This window comes from Giraffa tippelskirchi, chromosome 9, assembly GCF_054371585.1.
Source record: "Giraffa tippelskirchi isolate mGirTip1 chromosome 9, T2T-mGirTip1v1.2.pri, whole genome shotgun sequence".
Lineage (NCBI taxonomy): Eukaryota > Metazoa > Chordata > Mammalia > Artiodactyla > Giraffidae > Giraffa > Giraffa tippelskirchi.
This window is the reverse complement of record NC_137283.1, coordinates 49,175,132-49,189,901: the sequence shown is the minus strand read 5'-3', so window position 1 is coordinate 49,189,901 and position 14,770 is coordinate 49,175,132. Positions and strand designations below refer to the sequence as shown.

The 14,770-nt window shown below is 59.4% G+C and overlaps 1 protein-coding gene and 1 long non-coding RNA gene across 2 annotated transcripts; one reads left to right on the top strand and one right to left on the bottom strand.

The window, feature by feature from the left end:
• Positions 1-744: 744 nt before the first annotated feature.
• Positions 745-14,709, top strand: P4HTM (prolyl 4-hydroxylase, transmembrane). Its single transcript, XM_081525587.1, has 9 exons — positions 745-1,103; positions 1,259-1,340; positions 9,186-9,376; positions 10,222-10,318; positions 11,678-11,840; positions 12,384-12,569; positions 13,317-13,407; positions 13,618-13,741; positions 14,270-14,709. The coding sequence occupies exons 1-9, from the start codon at positions 759-761 to the stop codon at positions 14,488-14,490; spliced, it is 1,500 nt and encodes a 499-aa protein (XP_081381713.1). The 5' UTR covers positions 745-758; the 3' UTR covers positions 14,491-14,709.
• LOC145520081 (uncharacterized) lies at positions 4,485-6,354 on the bottom strand. The gene is made up of 2 exons (XR_014064206.1): positions 6,056-6,354; positions 4,485-5,945 (listed from the first exon to the last, which is right to left on the bottom strand). It is a non-coding gene; the product is annotated as an uncharacterized LOC145520081 (long non-coding RNA).
• Positions 14,710-14,770: the final 61 nt, after the last annotated feature.

Genomic DNA, 14,770 nt, shown 5'->3' with positions numbered 1-14,770 from the left:
AAGCTGAGTTTAACTTGCTTCCAAGACGTTTAAGAAAAGTCCCTTTCTCCCTTTTTGAATGTGGCAGCGGTGAGGCAAGGAGTGTTCCCTATGCATCTGTTGCGTTCCTGCAGGTTTACGGTGCCAAGGGTTCCTCCAGGAAGCCCTCCGTGGCCGCTCCAGACCAGGTCCCCTAGTCTATGGGACCCCGCACATCAGGCAGTGGCTTCCTAAGACCTGACTCCTGCAGACCTCCCTGGGAGGTTCACACCTACCGCAGAGTAGACCTTCAGGGTGCTCTTGACCTCCTGCCCTGGCGAGCGTCAGTGTCGCCATGGGTCCCACACCATCACTTGCGCAGTCATCGGCCTTCAAGGCGCCCCAACCCGCTGCAGTACTGAGTCATATTTTGGCCCAGCCTCCTTGTTGCCACCCCACTCCGGGAGCGAGAAAATGCAGACCATACCTTTCCGGGAAGAGGGAAGTGCGTCTTAAAAAGGAGAAAACTACCACTGTGCATCTATGTTTGTGAGTGGCGCGGCTTCTGCCCTGGGGAGTGTGCATCTCTGCCTGACAATAACCCACCTCAGGAAAGAGACACTTAAGTGTGGGTCGGGGCCAGGGCCGGGAGATCTCGAGTGCAGCGCGGGCGCGGCGTCCCCTGGCACCCTCTCCCGGTGACCGCGGCGCGCGCGGGCTCCGCGGCCGTTGTCCTGGCGACGGCGCCGCGCGTGCGACCCCGCGGCCCCTCCCCCGGGTGCGCGCGCAGCCTGGGCGCCATGGCGGCGGCGGCGGCGGCGGCGGCGGCCGGCCCGCGGCCTGAAGCGGCGAGTACGCGGTGGCCGCCACGGGATCACGACCCGGCCGAGTCTGCGGCGGGGCTGGGCGACTGCGAGGACGCACCGGCCCGGCCGCTGTGCAAGCCCCGCGGCATCTGCTCGCGCGCCTATTTCTTGGTGCTGATGGTGTTCGTGCACCTGTACCTGGGCAACGTGCTGGCGCTGCTGCTCTTCGTGCACTACAGCAACGGCGACGAGAGCGGCGGCCCCGGGCCCCAGCGCCGCGCCCAGGGCCCCGGGCCCGCGCCCACCTTGGCTCCCCTCACCCGGCTGGAGGGCATCAAGGTGAGGCCCTGCACCAAGCCCCAAGCGGCCGGCGCTCTTGCCGGGGACTCCACGCTGCTCCGCGCGCACCCCCTCACTCGCCCGCCGCCGCGCCCCGGGCCCGGGCGCCTCTTGCCTCCTCCTCCCCAGCTGCCCGCTGTGCCGCTTTCCCTTAGGTGGGGCATGAGCGCAAGATCCAGCTGGTCGCCGACAAGGATCACTTCATCCGAACCCTCAGCCTCAAGCCGCTGCTCTTCGGTAAGTTCGCCGGGCGACCCCCCGGGAAGGGTCAGGGGCTGCGATTCGGTGGCTGCCTTCACCACGTGACTTCTGTTTTGAAAATGGCTGCTTCAAAGTAGCCCTGTCTTTTCCACCCAGAGGTTGCCCCCAAGTGAGGTACCCGCCCCCACCTCCAAAATAGGGTGACGGGGTGACCTTTCCACACTCCCTTCTGTGACTTCTGCTTTCTGCAGCTAATCCTTCCATCACAGGCCTGGGCCATGTGACCTAGAAGCTAGTGCCTATAAACCTTTCATTGAAACTGTCTTTGGACCCTGAGGTGGTTAATTCTGTCACATTCTAGAATGGGGGAAGGGTCGGAGAGACTGATAACCAGGTCCTAGCTGATATGAGAGGGAATTCCACTCCCAAAATGGGCCCTGTGGTCTGAAAGGAAGCAGGCTGTCCAAATGTGGATAAGCTGGTGCCCCCAAAACCAGCCTTTGCTTTCTGCGCTCTGGGATTCTTCTTAGGATGGCGTTTTGTGTTCGGCCATTACAGTAGGGAGAGCCTTCCTGGGTGACCTCACGGGGAACCGGCACCTTAGCTCACATTTTCTGAGCTCTTGTTAGGTGCTAGACTTCATGTGATCGTTTGGCTTAATTCTCACACCCCCGCCGTGAGGTGGGTGGAGATCCCACTGTCGGGTTAGTGGGGGTGAAAGTGAGGCACAGAGAGCCCTGGTTGCTTGCAGGCTCACACAGCCAGATCAGGGTGAAGCTGGGATTCAAACGAGGCAGGCTTCCCCCAGTATCTGCACTGTCGAGCCAACGTGCTAGTTGTGAAGACTCTGAAGGCCTTCAGAGTCTAGTAGTATCAACAAGATGGGGATCCCCGGACCTATGACCTTGCTCAGGATAGGCTTTCCCAGCCCCCGTCCTGGGTACCCAGCCTCGGGGACACACCTACCTGCAGACCTGAGGTGTTCCTGGCTCCTGGGGAATGGAGTGGGTAAGGGGCTGTCGGGAGGCGGCTGGAGGCCGATGCAGAGCATCTGAGCACCGCTGTTACCCTTGGGGCAGAGGGTGCTGGTTGGGGATTATCCCTAGACCTGTGAGAATGATTTCACACGCACGCTGTGTGAGGGGAAGTAGGTTAGGGTGTGAGTCCGGTGGTGGGAGGGGCTCTCAAAGATTGTTATTGTACAACGCTGACATCTGTGCAAAGCACTAGTTGAGCTGCTGAGAACACAACATTGGGCAAAACAGGAAAACAAAAAGAACACCTGAAGCTGACATTCCAATGAGGAGACAGACTAAACAAACACACTTGGTGTGTGTCAGATGCTGATAAGTGATCACAGACAAGTAAGGCAGAATTTCAGCTGGGGTTGAAACTCTGAGTATGGTGGCCGGGGTGGGGGGCCTTTCTGAGAAAGATATTTGAGCAAAGACCTGCAGGAGCTGTGAGGTGAAGTTGTCAAGGAACAAGTGATCCAGGCAAAGGGAACAACTCTCCCCATTATCACTACACTGCTGTGAGACGAACACAATGAGGTGGCTGTGCTTTCTTCTCTCATCCGCCTTTATTGGACCCGTATATACTGAATTCAGACATACGATAGGTTAAGTGAACCACGAGACATAACCCTTAACCCCCTAACAAAGTTGCATCCATGTCCTACAAAGCCGAGAGTGAGAAGCCCAGACCTGAAGTCACCAGGAGTACATGGCAGGAAGCAGAAGAGATTTGACCAAAGGTAAACTGATCTGGTTAAGCCATCAAATGATGCTGCAGACACATTACAAAGGGCACGATTAGGAGAATCGGGCAGTTGCAGCAAGACCTTCCTGCTTCTGGTCCTTGTGTCCTCTGAATCTCCTATCCTACCTCTCAGTCTTGGTGAAAGATGCCCCACATTTTACCCAGAAAGTCTTGGGGCTTTCTGCTTGGTGAAACGAGGCAAGATGAATGAAGAAGAGATCTGTGATCCGTGATTATAAGAAGTCCAGTTGCGAGACAGGCCAGCCACAGGTGAGAGGGTGTCCAAGGAGGGGCAGTATCTGAACGCAATGTTGGATGAACCCAAAAAAGGAAGCCTCACCCCAAGAAGGCACAGAGTCCGTGTTCTGGGCCTGTCCGTCCACCTGCTGTCACCCTAAAGAGGCAGGCAGGGCCCAAGGAGAATGGGCCTGCTGTGGCTTCTGCCACCTGTGCCCTGCTGTGACCCACCATCAGGGACCCAAGACTCTCGGGCTTGAGGGGTAGGTGGTCAGAGTGTAAACGGACAAGGGGACTGGGTTTTATCCCAGGGTGCCTCCACCTCTGGAACATTTCATGTTTCCCACGTCTGTTCCTGGAGACATTTGGCAAATGGGACCTGGGCCACAGAAGGCCCACTCTGAGTTCCTGGCAGATGCCTGCTTGACTGTGGTAGGCATTTCCCAAGGTTTGGACCATTGTCCTGTTGGGTTCATTCAGAAGGGGGGCATTCCAGTTCCGAGTCACCATCAACCTCTCTGCTTTCTCTCAGGTGGCTTACTTCTCCCTCTGCCTCACACTCATTCTGTATTTAAACAGCAGATCAGATCTGCTCCCTTCCTTAAAATCCTCCCCGAGGCCCTCACCTCTCATCTCCCGTCACCCCTCCTTCCCTCACTCTCTGTCGGTTCTCAGACTCCGAGCTCACTGCTGCCTTGGTGCCCTTGTATGCACTGTTGCCACCATTGGAAGGCTCAGACTTGGTTCTCATGGAGGGTGCCTTCACCCCCATCAGGCCTCTGCTCAGGCCTCCCCTCCTCAGGGACCTCTCTCCACGTCAGACTGGCCTTAAGAGGTTTCCAGTCTCTCTGTTGCGTCAGCCTGCTTGGTCTTCTGTATTTATTTGGCAATTGTGTCTGCCCCTAAAGGTGAGCTACACGCATGGGGGGGCCTGATTGGGCTTGCTGTGTGTCCAGCGGCCAGAGTGTATGGCTGACAGTTACTGGTCAGCTGGAGGGCTTCACTGGGTACCCTCAGTCTCTCTGCACAGAGTGGCCGCCGCCACCACCCGGGGAGGGGCCTCCTGATTCCGCCCCCTCTTCGAGAGCAGCAGGCGGCACTTCCAGTGGGCCAGCCAAAGTTTTAGTCCACTTTCTTAACCATCTAAGGTAAACGATTCATTGACAACAGCCCACAAAGCACTGTGTTTTAAAACCATGGCCTCTTTATTGTAGGATTTCCAGACATATCCTTTTTTCATCCTAAAAAAACAATTCAGCAGCTACCTAAGACCACTGTGCTCTCTTGACAAGACACTGGAAGCGCGGAATTAGAGAAAGAATTTTAGTGTGTATTTATCAGTTCAGGTTAGTGAGCAGCTTAACAGTTTTCTGCACGGACCCCCTGCCTCTGCTGTTCCACAGGCCTGTTTGTTGCTTGGCAGAACTGTGGACTCGGTAAAGGTCAGGAAGATATAACTGAGTCTATCTGGGGCTTGACAAGCAGCATCGTGCCTGGGGGAGCATTGCCTGGGGCTTCGCGCCTGCCCTCAGGCTCAGTGTGGGGTGCTGGGGCTTGTGGCAGTAGCAGGCATCAGCCAGGCTGGCATCACAGGGCTGGGAGGTGCAGAAAGCTAGTTGTACCCACTTGGCACACGCAGCTGCCTTTTACCAGGCAGAGCACTGCTGGCTCAGGAAGGGGCCCCTCACAATGACCACGGAAGTGGGCCTCTGCCCTGCTCCTGCTGGTCTGGGCAAGCTTGGAGTGTCTCTGGACCCTGGTCTGCACATATCCACGGAGGGCAGCAGCAAGAGGGGGTCTATGTGTCCAGGGGAGCACACGGTTTGCGGGGCTCCTGCACAGGCTCTAGCTGTCACGTCCCAGGCCCTCCCCACCTGGGTTGCCTCTGTTCTGGACACTGATTATGCTGCCACCAGCACACGGCCAGCCGTAGATTGCGGTGGCCCCCGCTCCAAGCACAGGCCGTGGTGACCGGCAGACGGTGACCCTGCACCTAGGTCCCAGCATGCCACCTAGGCTCAGCACAGAGGTCCCAGCATGCCACCTAGGCTCAGCACAGAGGTCCCAGCATGCCTTGTGCACAGGAGGCTGTGCATGCATCTGGCATCCAGACGCAGCCAGCATCGCAGACCAGGCGCCAGCTCCCTGGGGCCGGTGGGGCAGCAGGCCCACCCTCAGCACCTCTAGCTGGGAGTCTGAGGGTCTCGGGGACCACCCATTGCGCTGGGAGAGGCTGACCTTCACAGCTGGAGGGATTGGAGGGGCCAGGTGATAAGCCTGGCATCTCTGAGTAACCCCTCCTCCCCTCCACCTGGTGAACTGCCCCCTCTTGTCTGATGCTCTGCTCTTGGGATCAGGGATCTGGCGAAGACCTGTCCTCTTGGATGTGGTTATGTTTGCAATGCCCCATACTTAGGAAGAGAGAACCAAGTTCTTGGTTCTAAGCAGGCACAACATTTGGGCATGCCCTGTCTCTTTTGTCTTAGTGCCCAGCCAGGCCCTGTGATGAACGCACTTGAAAGGGGTTGGAAGGGGTGCTGGGCGCCAAGGCCTCACCAAAATCGCTAGTGTAGAGTCTGTCTCGGACCTCCTTGGACCAGCTGGTGTCCTGCAACCTGCAGTCCCTGTAGCCGGCGCATGGCACTGGGGGGAGGGGCTGAGTGAGGCTCCCCTAGACCCCAGGTAGAGGAGGGGAGCCCTCAGCAGAGGTTCCTCCCACTGTCCTCCCTTCTTCCCACCAGAGACCCATTTACCTGATCTCGGGGAGTTGTGATTTGAAAGGGTGGATTGCAGCCCCTGGGGCTGAGCAAGGGTGAGACCAGCTGAGAGAAGCAATGCAGAGACTCAGGTGGGCGGCTCGGGTGGGAGCTGTTGGAGATGGCAGGCACAGAGGCTGTGGCTGGCGGGGAAGCGTCTGCAGGGCAGGATGGCTGGCCAGAGGTGGCCGTGGCAGGCCGTGATGGGCATGGCTGCAGCACGGGTGCATGAACCTGCGGGGCAGGGGCACTGGGTACTCAGGACCCGGTTCCTGGATTCCAGGCTGAGGCCTCTGGGTGCTCCTGGCTGGAGGTCCAGCCAGACACTCCATGGTTGCTGGGCAACGACACCCTGGTTACCTAGCAACAGCCGTGCAGCTGGCCTTGCTCCTTTGCTTGCTGAAGTCTTAGTCCTCAGCCCCACATCTCCCCTCCCAACCTCACCCCTCCCCTCGCCCAAGTTGCTTTCCAGCTTTCCAGTGCACCCCCATCTCCAGCTCCAGTGGATGTCAAGTGCCTGGGAGAGGGGTGCAGGGGGGTGGGGGGACCAGCACTCTGGGCCTTCACTCCTCACCTTGGAGGGAGAAAGCTGGGCCCTCCCTCTCGTCCTAAAGGCCTGCAGGACCCTGCAGTTTCCGGCCAGGACTATGATTGGCAAAGAGCAGAGGGGCCCCATCCTCAGGTTCTGAAAGAGCCCATTCTTGCTGCTACAGGCATGTCACCCTGAGGCTCTAGGCCGGGCCTGGCTCTGCAGAGAAGAAACTGAGGGGGCTGCTGTTCCCAGGATAGGTGAGGCTGGGGAAGGGGAGTCAGTCCTGCAATCTCGGGACTCTGCGAGAGAAAAAGCCAACAGGTGAGCCGTGGCAGGATCCTGTGGGCAGAGTTTGCACACCTCCCTGGAGAGGGTGGTTGGCCCCACAGCCTAAAGCAGCCTGCTCACTGACCCGGCCGCACCATTCAAGAGCCCTTGTTGATTTGCGGGTCCAGACCAAGGGTGCTCACCAGTGATAGCCCCCTGCCCATGTCTCCTCTGTCCCCTGGGCCTCTGCTCCTCCTGTCCGCCAGCAACACCCTGACCAAACGGTCCGTCCTCTCCCTGTCTGCCCCCGGCACTGGTAGGTGCACGGCAGTGAGTAGTGAAGAGCTCCCAGAGCTGGCCCCCACTGGGGAGACACCCCCCACCCTTACCTGGAAGCCCCTGCCCCACCTGTCGAGGCAAAGCGGGGCAAAGATGGGGCAGGAAGAGGCACGTGTCAGGGTGGCACCCCCTGGCCAGCAGGGGCAACCAGCTGACTGACTGCTGGACAACCTCGGCCGCTGTGTCATGGTCTAGCAAGCTGGGTACCCGCATCTCTGTGTAGCCAGTGCCCTGGCACAGCACCACGACTTGAGGAATGGGCATGCACTCTGCAGGGCCCCAGGGAGCCCCTGCCCCACCATCACCACACAGCATCACCAGTGCCGCTGGCAGCCACGGCCCTCGATCCGTCACCCGCTTTTTCTGCCTTGGTCTCGGTAGACTGAAGTTGGGAACTTCTTAGTGCCATACCCACCCCCCAGGAGCCAGTGCTGGCCCAGCTCCCATGAGCTTAGACCCACCTGGTTAGGCCCCTTGTGCTAGCCTAAACTGTTTGATTTGATTAGCACATGGCAGGAGACTGTAGAGAGAGTGGCATCTCCTTTGGGCCTGTCAATTACTGGCACCTAATAAACTGAAGAAACCTGGGCTTGTGTTTTCTTTCTCTGGTTTACCTTTCTTATTCGTTTATGTTTTAAAGCCATCATGAGGTGACTCTGTGGATTAGCAGTTTGGTCTAATCCATTGTCCCGCAGTGCCACTCCCCAGTACGTGGCTCACACCCTTTCCAGGTTCGCCAGGTTGAGAGGATCGAGCCAGCCAAGGGCGAGGGCTTGTATCCTGTCCTCGGTGTCGTTGGATCTGGGTCCCCTGCAGGTGGAGGCAGAATCGGGCTGTGAGCCTGGGTTTTGCAGGACAGCAGCGTGTGTCACCCTGGCCAAGTCGCCAATGTCTCTGTGCTTGGGGCTTCTCCGGGGGAGGAAAGGTGCATTCATGGGGCCTGGTTTTGTAGGATGAGGATACAGATTACAGAGTTGATGACGTGCTTAGGACGGGACACAGAGTCTGTGTTCCCTGAGTGTGATCTGCCGTGATTACTATTAAAAACGGCTCCAATCCTGGCTGAGTAGCTGTTTTCGATCCCCTTGGCAACAACTGGAACTTCATGCTGAGAGAAAAGCCAGAGGAGTGGCAGGAGTTCTCGGGGGTCGCAGTGGCGGCCCGGCTCTTTCTCCGGTTAGTTCCTGGGTGGGCCTCTTGTGACCTGTCCAAGGAAGGCGTCTCTCCCAGGAACGAGAGAATGAGCGGGGCCCAGGCTCCAAGCCCCTGGAAGTGCTGGGATGCGGGCTTTGCCAGGTGTGAGGTTTGCGATCCAGGCACCACTGAGCTGCTTGTGGCGCTGGGGTGGGGGCATCCAGACACCAGAGCCAGGGCCCCGGCCTGAGTGGCCTTTACTCGGGCTTACAGGCATGGAAGGAGTTCAATACACGTTTGTTCCCAAAGCAGAGAACACCGGGGCATCTTCTCAGAGCATCTGCCAAAAACCCGAGTGACTCCCACTGACCTCCCAGCCCTGGACGGGTGACCAGCACCCCCTTGTGCAGGAGAGTGGGGCGGCGTGGGGGGGTGGAAAGGCCAAGAGCACCTGCCATATTCACTTTGAACACTGCTGAAAAGCAACAATGAAAGCACAAACCTGCCAACATCCTCTCTCCCGCTTAAGGAGTGGAGGTCAGCCCTCCAGCCCTCAGGTCCACCCTGGAGCCTTTGGTCCCACCCCAAGGTGGGTTGGCCCATCCCCAGCGTAGCTCTGGCTCCCCTCCCAGGACTCCCCTGGAACATGTGCGCTCTCAGCGTCCAAGAGAGAGGTCCCGTGTCCCAACACAGGCCAGCCTTTGCAGGACAACTCGACCTTGGGCTCCGAGTCCAGAGCAGATGTAAAGGGGTGTGTGAGGTCCTCCTGGCTGGGTGACCGGCAGGAGACGAGACCCAGCCCAGGCACCCTGTGGACCAGAAGGCCCTTGGCCTCACCCCCTCCTCTCCTGGCAGAGATCCCCGGCTTCCTGAGTGACGAGGAGTGTCGGCTCGTCATCCACCTGGCGCAGATGAAGGGGCTGCAGCGCAGCCAGATCCTGCCCACCGAGGAGTACGAGGAAGCGATGGGCACAATGCAGATCAGCCCGCTGGACCTCTTCCAGCTGCTGGATCAGAACCACGACGGCCGCCTGCAGCTGCGTGAGGTGGGGGGCCTGGAGGAGCCACCCTACATAGGGTGGGAGCGCCCCCGACTTGTCTTTCTAGCGGCCCGATCACATGTGCTGCTCCGCCCCGGGCCCAGAAGCCTGATGCCGCCTCGCCTTGGGCATGAGCAGGGCCAGGGTCCTCCTTCCTTCCCAGAGGGCCCCCCGCTGCCCTGGGAGCCCCGGAGGACAGCAGGGGCATCTACTGGGGGCGATGGCACTTATTGCCACAGTGCCCGGGGCGCGTGCTGTTGGCACGCTGGTGTCCTTGCTGCCATTGCTGGGAGCCCCACAGGATTCATGGTCGATGGGGCGGTGGCTTCGAGGAAGCCAGATGTCTGTGTGCCTCTCCACGTGCCCCTCACACCCAGGCTTCTGAGAGAGGCCTTGGTGGGGTGTGGGTTCCCTTGCCTTTACAGGGCGTCTCACGGAGCCCGATCTTCCTAAGGGGCCCAGTGGACAGTCATCTGCCTCTTCCCTCTTCGTACCAGGCCCCGGCCTCCCCTACCTCACCTGGGGTGTGTGGGTAGGATGCCAGCCTGGCCTTCCCTTTGCCTCCGATAAGCCAACATTGCTCCGGGTGGAGCCACAGCTCCCCCAGGGCTGAGGATGCTCGTGGCCCTCGGGCGTCTGGACTGTCTTCCTGGCCTCCTCCCCAGATGCCCCCCAGGTCGCTCTGCCTACCCTCACATCACCTCAGGGAGCCCGGGCCCTGGCCTTCGTCCTCACCCACGTCCTGTCACCTGAACCCTCAGTCGTCGAGAGAGAACAGGGCAGCTGTGTGTGCCCGGGCGACTCTCCATCACCAGAGCCAGCCCCCTGAGGCACCATCTTGTGCTGTGTAGGTCCTGGCCCAGAACCGCCTGGGGAATGGACGGTGGATGACTCCAGAGAACATTCAGGAGATGTACTCTGCCATCAAGGCTGACCCTGATGGGGATGGTGAGCTCATATCTCATCAACATTGTGTCCCAGAGCCTCCTCCTGCCCCCCAGCCAGGTGGCCCCTAGGCCCAACTTCCAGAGTAGCCAGAGGTGAGGAGGTAAGGGGCCAGCCGTGCCCTTACCCTGGAAAGAGGCAGGAGCTAGACCCGCCCGCTCCCCCTTGGTGACAGTCCAGAGGGCACCCTCTTGGCCTCATCAAGCAGCATGTGGGGTACAGGAGGTAGGGCTGCTGGCTGGCAGAGGGCAGAGTGGTGGAGCGGGAGCGACGGAACAGTGAGGTCAGCTTGGCATCCGCCTATCCAGCCAGGCACACGGTCCCCGCCAGCTGACTGGTCTAACCAGGGTCCCCCTTGCCTGCCTCTTGCCTACCTGGAGTCCTCTAACTGCTGGGGGTGGGTGTGGGCAGGAGAGCTGTCCTAGAAGCACCCTCCCCTTTGGTAATAACCCCCAGGAAGTGTCTGTCCCAGGTGTAGTCATTTCCCTCATGCCCAAGTTCTGCACCAGTTAAGGAGACAGGACTTGGAAGGATGACCTTATGGTTGGTGAACCCCGAGTGAAGAATCTGGCCAGGACCCGTGCCTGGAGAGGCAGCAGGCTGCTCCCGCCCATGTGTGCAGAGCTAGTGACACACTCACAGCCCTCGAGTGCCCCCACCTTCATGCCAAAGCATGAGAGTGTGTCATTGGGGTCAACCAGGGTAACTTGTAGCAAAGACACCAAGCCACTCTTCTGGAACCCCGAGAGGGCAGAGCCCAGCTCGTGGGTTGAGCAGGAACAGGGGAGAGTGTTCTCACTGGGGAGAGGGACCTGGCTGTCTCTGCTGAGGGAGACTGTCTAGCAGGCAGGATTGGCCTGGGGTATTCCACCCAGGATGAGACCTGAGGTCATGAGAGGACTCCTGGGGACCGGTTCCAGCTTACATCCTCCAGTGTGGAAGGCCCGGGACAAAACCCAGCACTGAACACTCTTTTTCTTCACCCTCTACAGGACCGGAGGGTGGCCACCATGCTCTACAGAGCCAGGCTGGAGGGCCGAGGGCAGTCCTTGGCCTGGGGTCTTGGCCATATGGCCTAAGCTTCCTATGGAGAGCCCACTCTGGCCAATCTGAAGGGGGTTGGGCTTCACCCTTTTGGGGGCCAAATCAGGGCTTAAACTGAGGACACGAACTTCTCTGGGTCTTCCTGTAGGGCCTGATGTGACAGAAGCCAACTTCATCTGACCCAAGTCCAGGTTGGGGGACAGGTGCACATGGCCCCCCAGTGCCTGAGGCCAGGGGTAGGTAGGAAGGTGCAGCCTCCCCACTCTGCCCTCCCCACACGGGCATGGTGGGCATTGATGGGGGGGGTGCCCTGTGCAGGAGTGCTGAGCCTGCAGGAGTTCTCCAACATGGACCTTCGCGACTTCCACAAGTACATGAGGAGCCACAAGGCGGAGTCCAGCCAGCTGGTGCGGAACAGCCACCACACGTGGCTCTACCAGGGCGAAGGTGCCCACCATGTCATGCGCGCCATCCGCCAGAGGTGAGCACCCGAGCCTGGTCTCCCTGGTGCAGGGAGGGGACCATGCAAGCCCCCACAGAGGTCCTCAGCTGGGACCAAGAGAACAGAGCCAAGTGGCCAGCTCAGGACTAGAACTCATCGAGACAGGCAATTAACAAAGGCAAATTAGCCCTAATGGTGGGCAAACAATATACATGTGCCATTAGTACTAGATTGAATGTATGTTTTCTGCGAACTAGAGAAATGATCTCTTAACTCTGTCCATAGGACCCCCTTCCCCTAAGCAGTCAGGGGTTTTAGATAAACGGCATCCTTCCTGGAGGGAGTGTCTCCCTCCCTGCTCCCAGGCTTAATGGAAATCGCATCTTTCCCAGCCAGTGGATGTCTCTGGTTCATCAGGAGTCACCCCTTCCTGCTCTTACAGGGCCAGTCCAGGGTGGCTTAAGGAGCTCCCAGGGGAAAGAGGGGCAGCACTCATGGCGGGCTCTTGACTCACCTGGCCAGCTCCTTCGGGGTGTTACCCCTGGCACGGGGCCGCCCAGTTGAATGCCTGCTGCCCACCAGGGTGCTGCGCCTCACCCACCTGTCACCCGAGATCGTGGAGCTCAGCGAGCCACTTCAGGTTGTGCGGTATGGCGAGGGAGGCCACTACCATGCCCATGTGGACAGCGGGCCCGTGTACCCAGAGACCATCTGCTCTCACACCAAGCTGGTAGCCAATGAATCTGTACCCTTCGAGACCTCCTGCCGGCAAGTACTCCCACCTGGGGGTGGCTCCCAGACCCAACACCCCCCTGACACCAGCACAGCCCTGCCCTGTGGGCATGCCCCCTTGCTATGGGGCCAGGAGAATTCTGGGCATCCTGCTTGAGAATTCCCCCCACCACGTCTCCCCCCAGGCTGTTTACCAAGGGGCCCAAAAGGGGTGGTCATATGGTCTCAACAGCCAGACCAAGGTACCCACAGACATTGCAACTCGCCCCCAGAGCCCTCAGGAAGGGGCAAGGCTGGACCCCTGATTCTTTCTGCTCCCCTCCCCAGGTTGTTAATCCTGCCTGCACTGCTGGAGACCTCAGCTTCTCCCCTTGAAGTTGCATCCCCCTCCCCTGCCAAGGCATGGTGGCAGGTCCTCCCTCTTCATGCTCTGGCTCAGCCCCTTCTAGTCGCAGCCAGGCGTCTGTCGCAGCCAGCCATCCGCATGATTCTGCTGCTTCTGCTAGCTCAACTTTCCCAGCAGGCCCTCGGGCACAGTCACATAGTTTAGCTAAGTGCACGCACCTGTGATCTTGGTCACACCAAAAAATTGTGACACACAAAAAGAAACTGGGTTCGTGAGAAGTATGGGCTAGGGACATTTGGTACAGACCTGCCCTGTTGTCACTGATCCCAGCCTGCCCCTCCAGCCCCTGGGAACCTGGGCAGCTTATCCTGCCCACAGGTAAGCCCCTGGGAGGATCCACAGCCGGGGACCTGCTCAACAGCCCCCCTGCCTTACAGCTACATGACAGTGCTGTTTTATTTGAACAACGTCACCGGTGGGGGCGAGACTGTCTTCCCTGTAGCAGACAACAGAACCTATGATGAAATGGTAAGGGCCAACGGGCTGTTCCTCTGGTGAGATGGCAGGGCCTTGGGCAAACAAACATAGTACATATGCTGTCAGACCTGGGATGAGGCCTCAACTATCCCCTGGGCACACCTGACTGGTTTCCCTTGAGCCACCTTTGGCTGCCTGGCCTTGGGCTCCTGGCCATACAGTTCAGGTGGCTTGAAAACCTCGCCACTCTGCTGTCCACAGAGTCTGATTCAAGATGATGTTGACCTCCGTGACACTCGGAGGCACTGTGACAAGGGGAACCTGCGTGTCAAGCCCCGCCAGGGCACAGCTGTCTTCTGGTACAACTACCTGCCTGATGGGCAAGGTGAGGACCTTGGCTAGGCCAGGGATACCTGGAGGGAGCTGTCTGCCTTTACCCAGCCCTGATTGCTACCCTGGTGAGCTGGTTCTGGTAATCCCCCACCCCTCCATATGTTTTGGGTGTTTTGCCCCTACTTCCTCCCAAAGACCATCCTCAGTGACTTCAGCAGGCTGCACCCCTGCAGCCTCCTGGGTTATCTGGAACCCTGTGATTCTTTGATGCCCCAGCCTTTGAGCTCACTGGGGCTGAGGACACATGCCCTATAGGAGCCCAGACTGGGAAGGGCTGTGGACAGGCCCTGCAGCAAGAAACCTGATGTCAGAGGGGCAGTGGTGTTGATAAGGCATTCCTTGGAGAGAGATGCTGAGCCGCCAAGGAGGCCTTGGGGCCGGATGTTTGCCACAGAAGGTGTGCACAGCTGGGCCTGCCCTTGCCACGCACTTGGGCGATAGGAGGCCAAGTTCAGGCCGGCCAGCCCTGCCTAGAGTCCCTCTGGTCCCCTCCGGTCCTCACACCATCCTCCTCTCCTAGGTTGGGTGGGCGACGTGGACGACTACTCGCTGCACGGGGGCTGCCTGGTCACGCGCGGCACTAAGTGGATCGCCAACAACTGGATCAACGTGGACCCCAGCCGGGCGCGGCAGGCGCTGTTCCAGCAGGAGATGGCCCGCCTGGCCCGCGAGGGTGGCGCCGACTCGCAGCCGGAGTGGGCCCTGGACCGGGCCTACCGCGACACGCGCGTGGAACTCTGAGGGGTGACCATCCCAGTCCCCAGCCGCAAGTCACCCTAAGTCGGGGGCCCTGCCGTCCCCCTGTTCAGCTGCAGGCTGAAGACCTGGCCGATGTCTTGCCCCATCCCCGCCTCCTGCCGCGATTAGGGCACAGTTCCTACATCCATGTTATTTATTGTGTACAGACCCGTGCTTCCCGGACAAATAAAACTACGCGGCGTTGGAGCTGCAGGGCCGAGAGGCTCGGAGTAGGCTGTAGGTACAGTGGGCGGGGCGGGGCGCCGCGGCCGGAGGGGGTGGG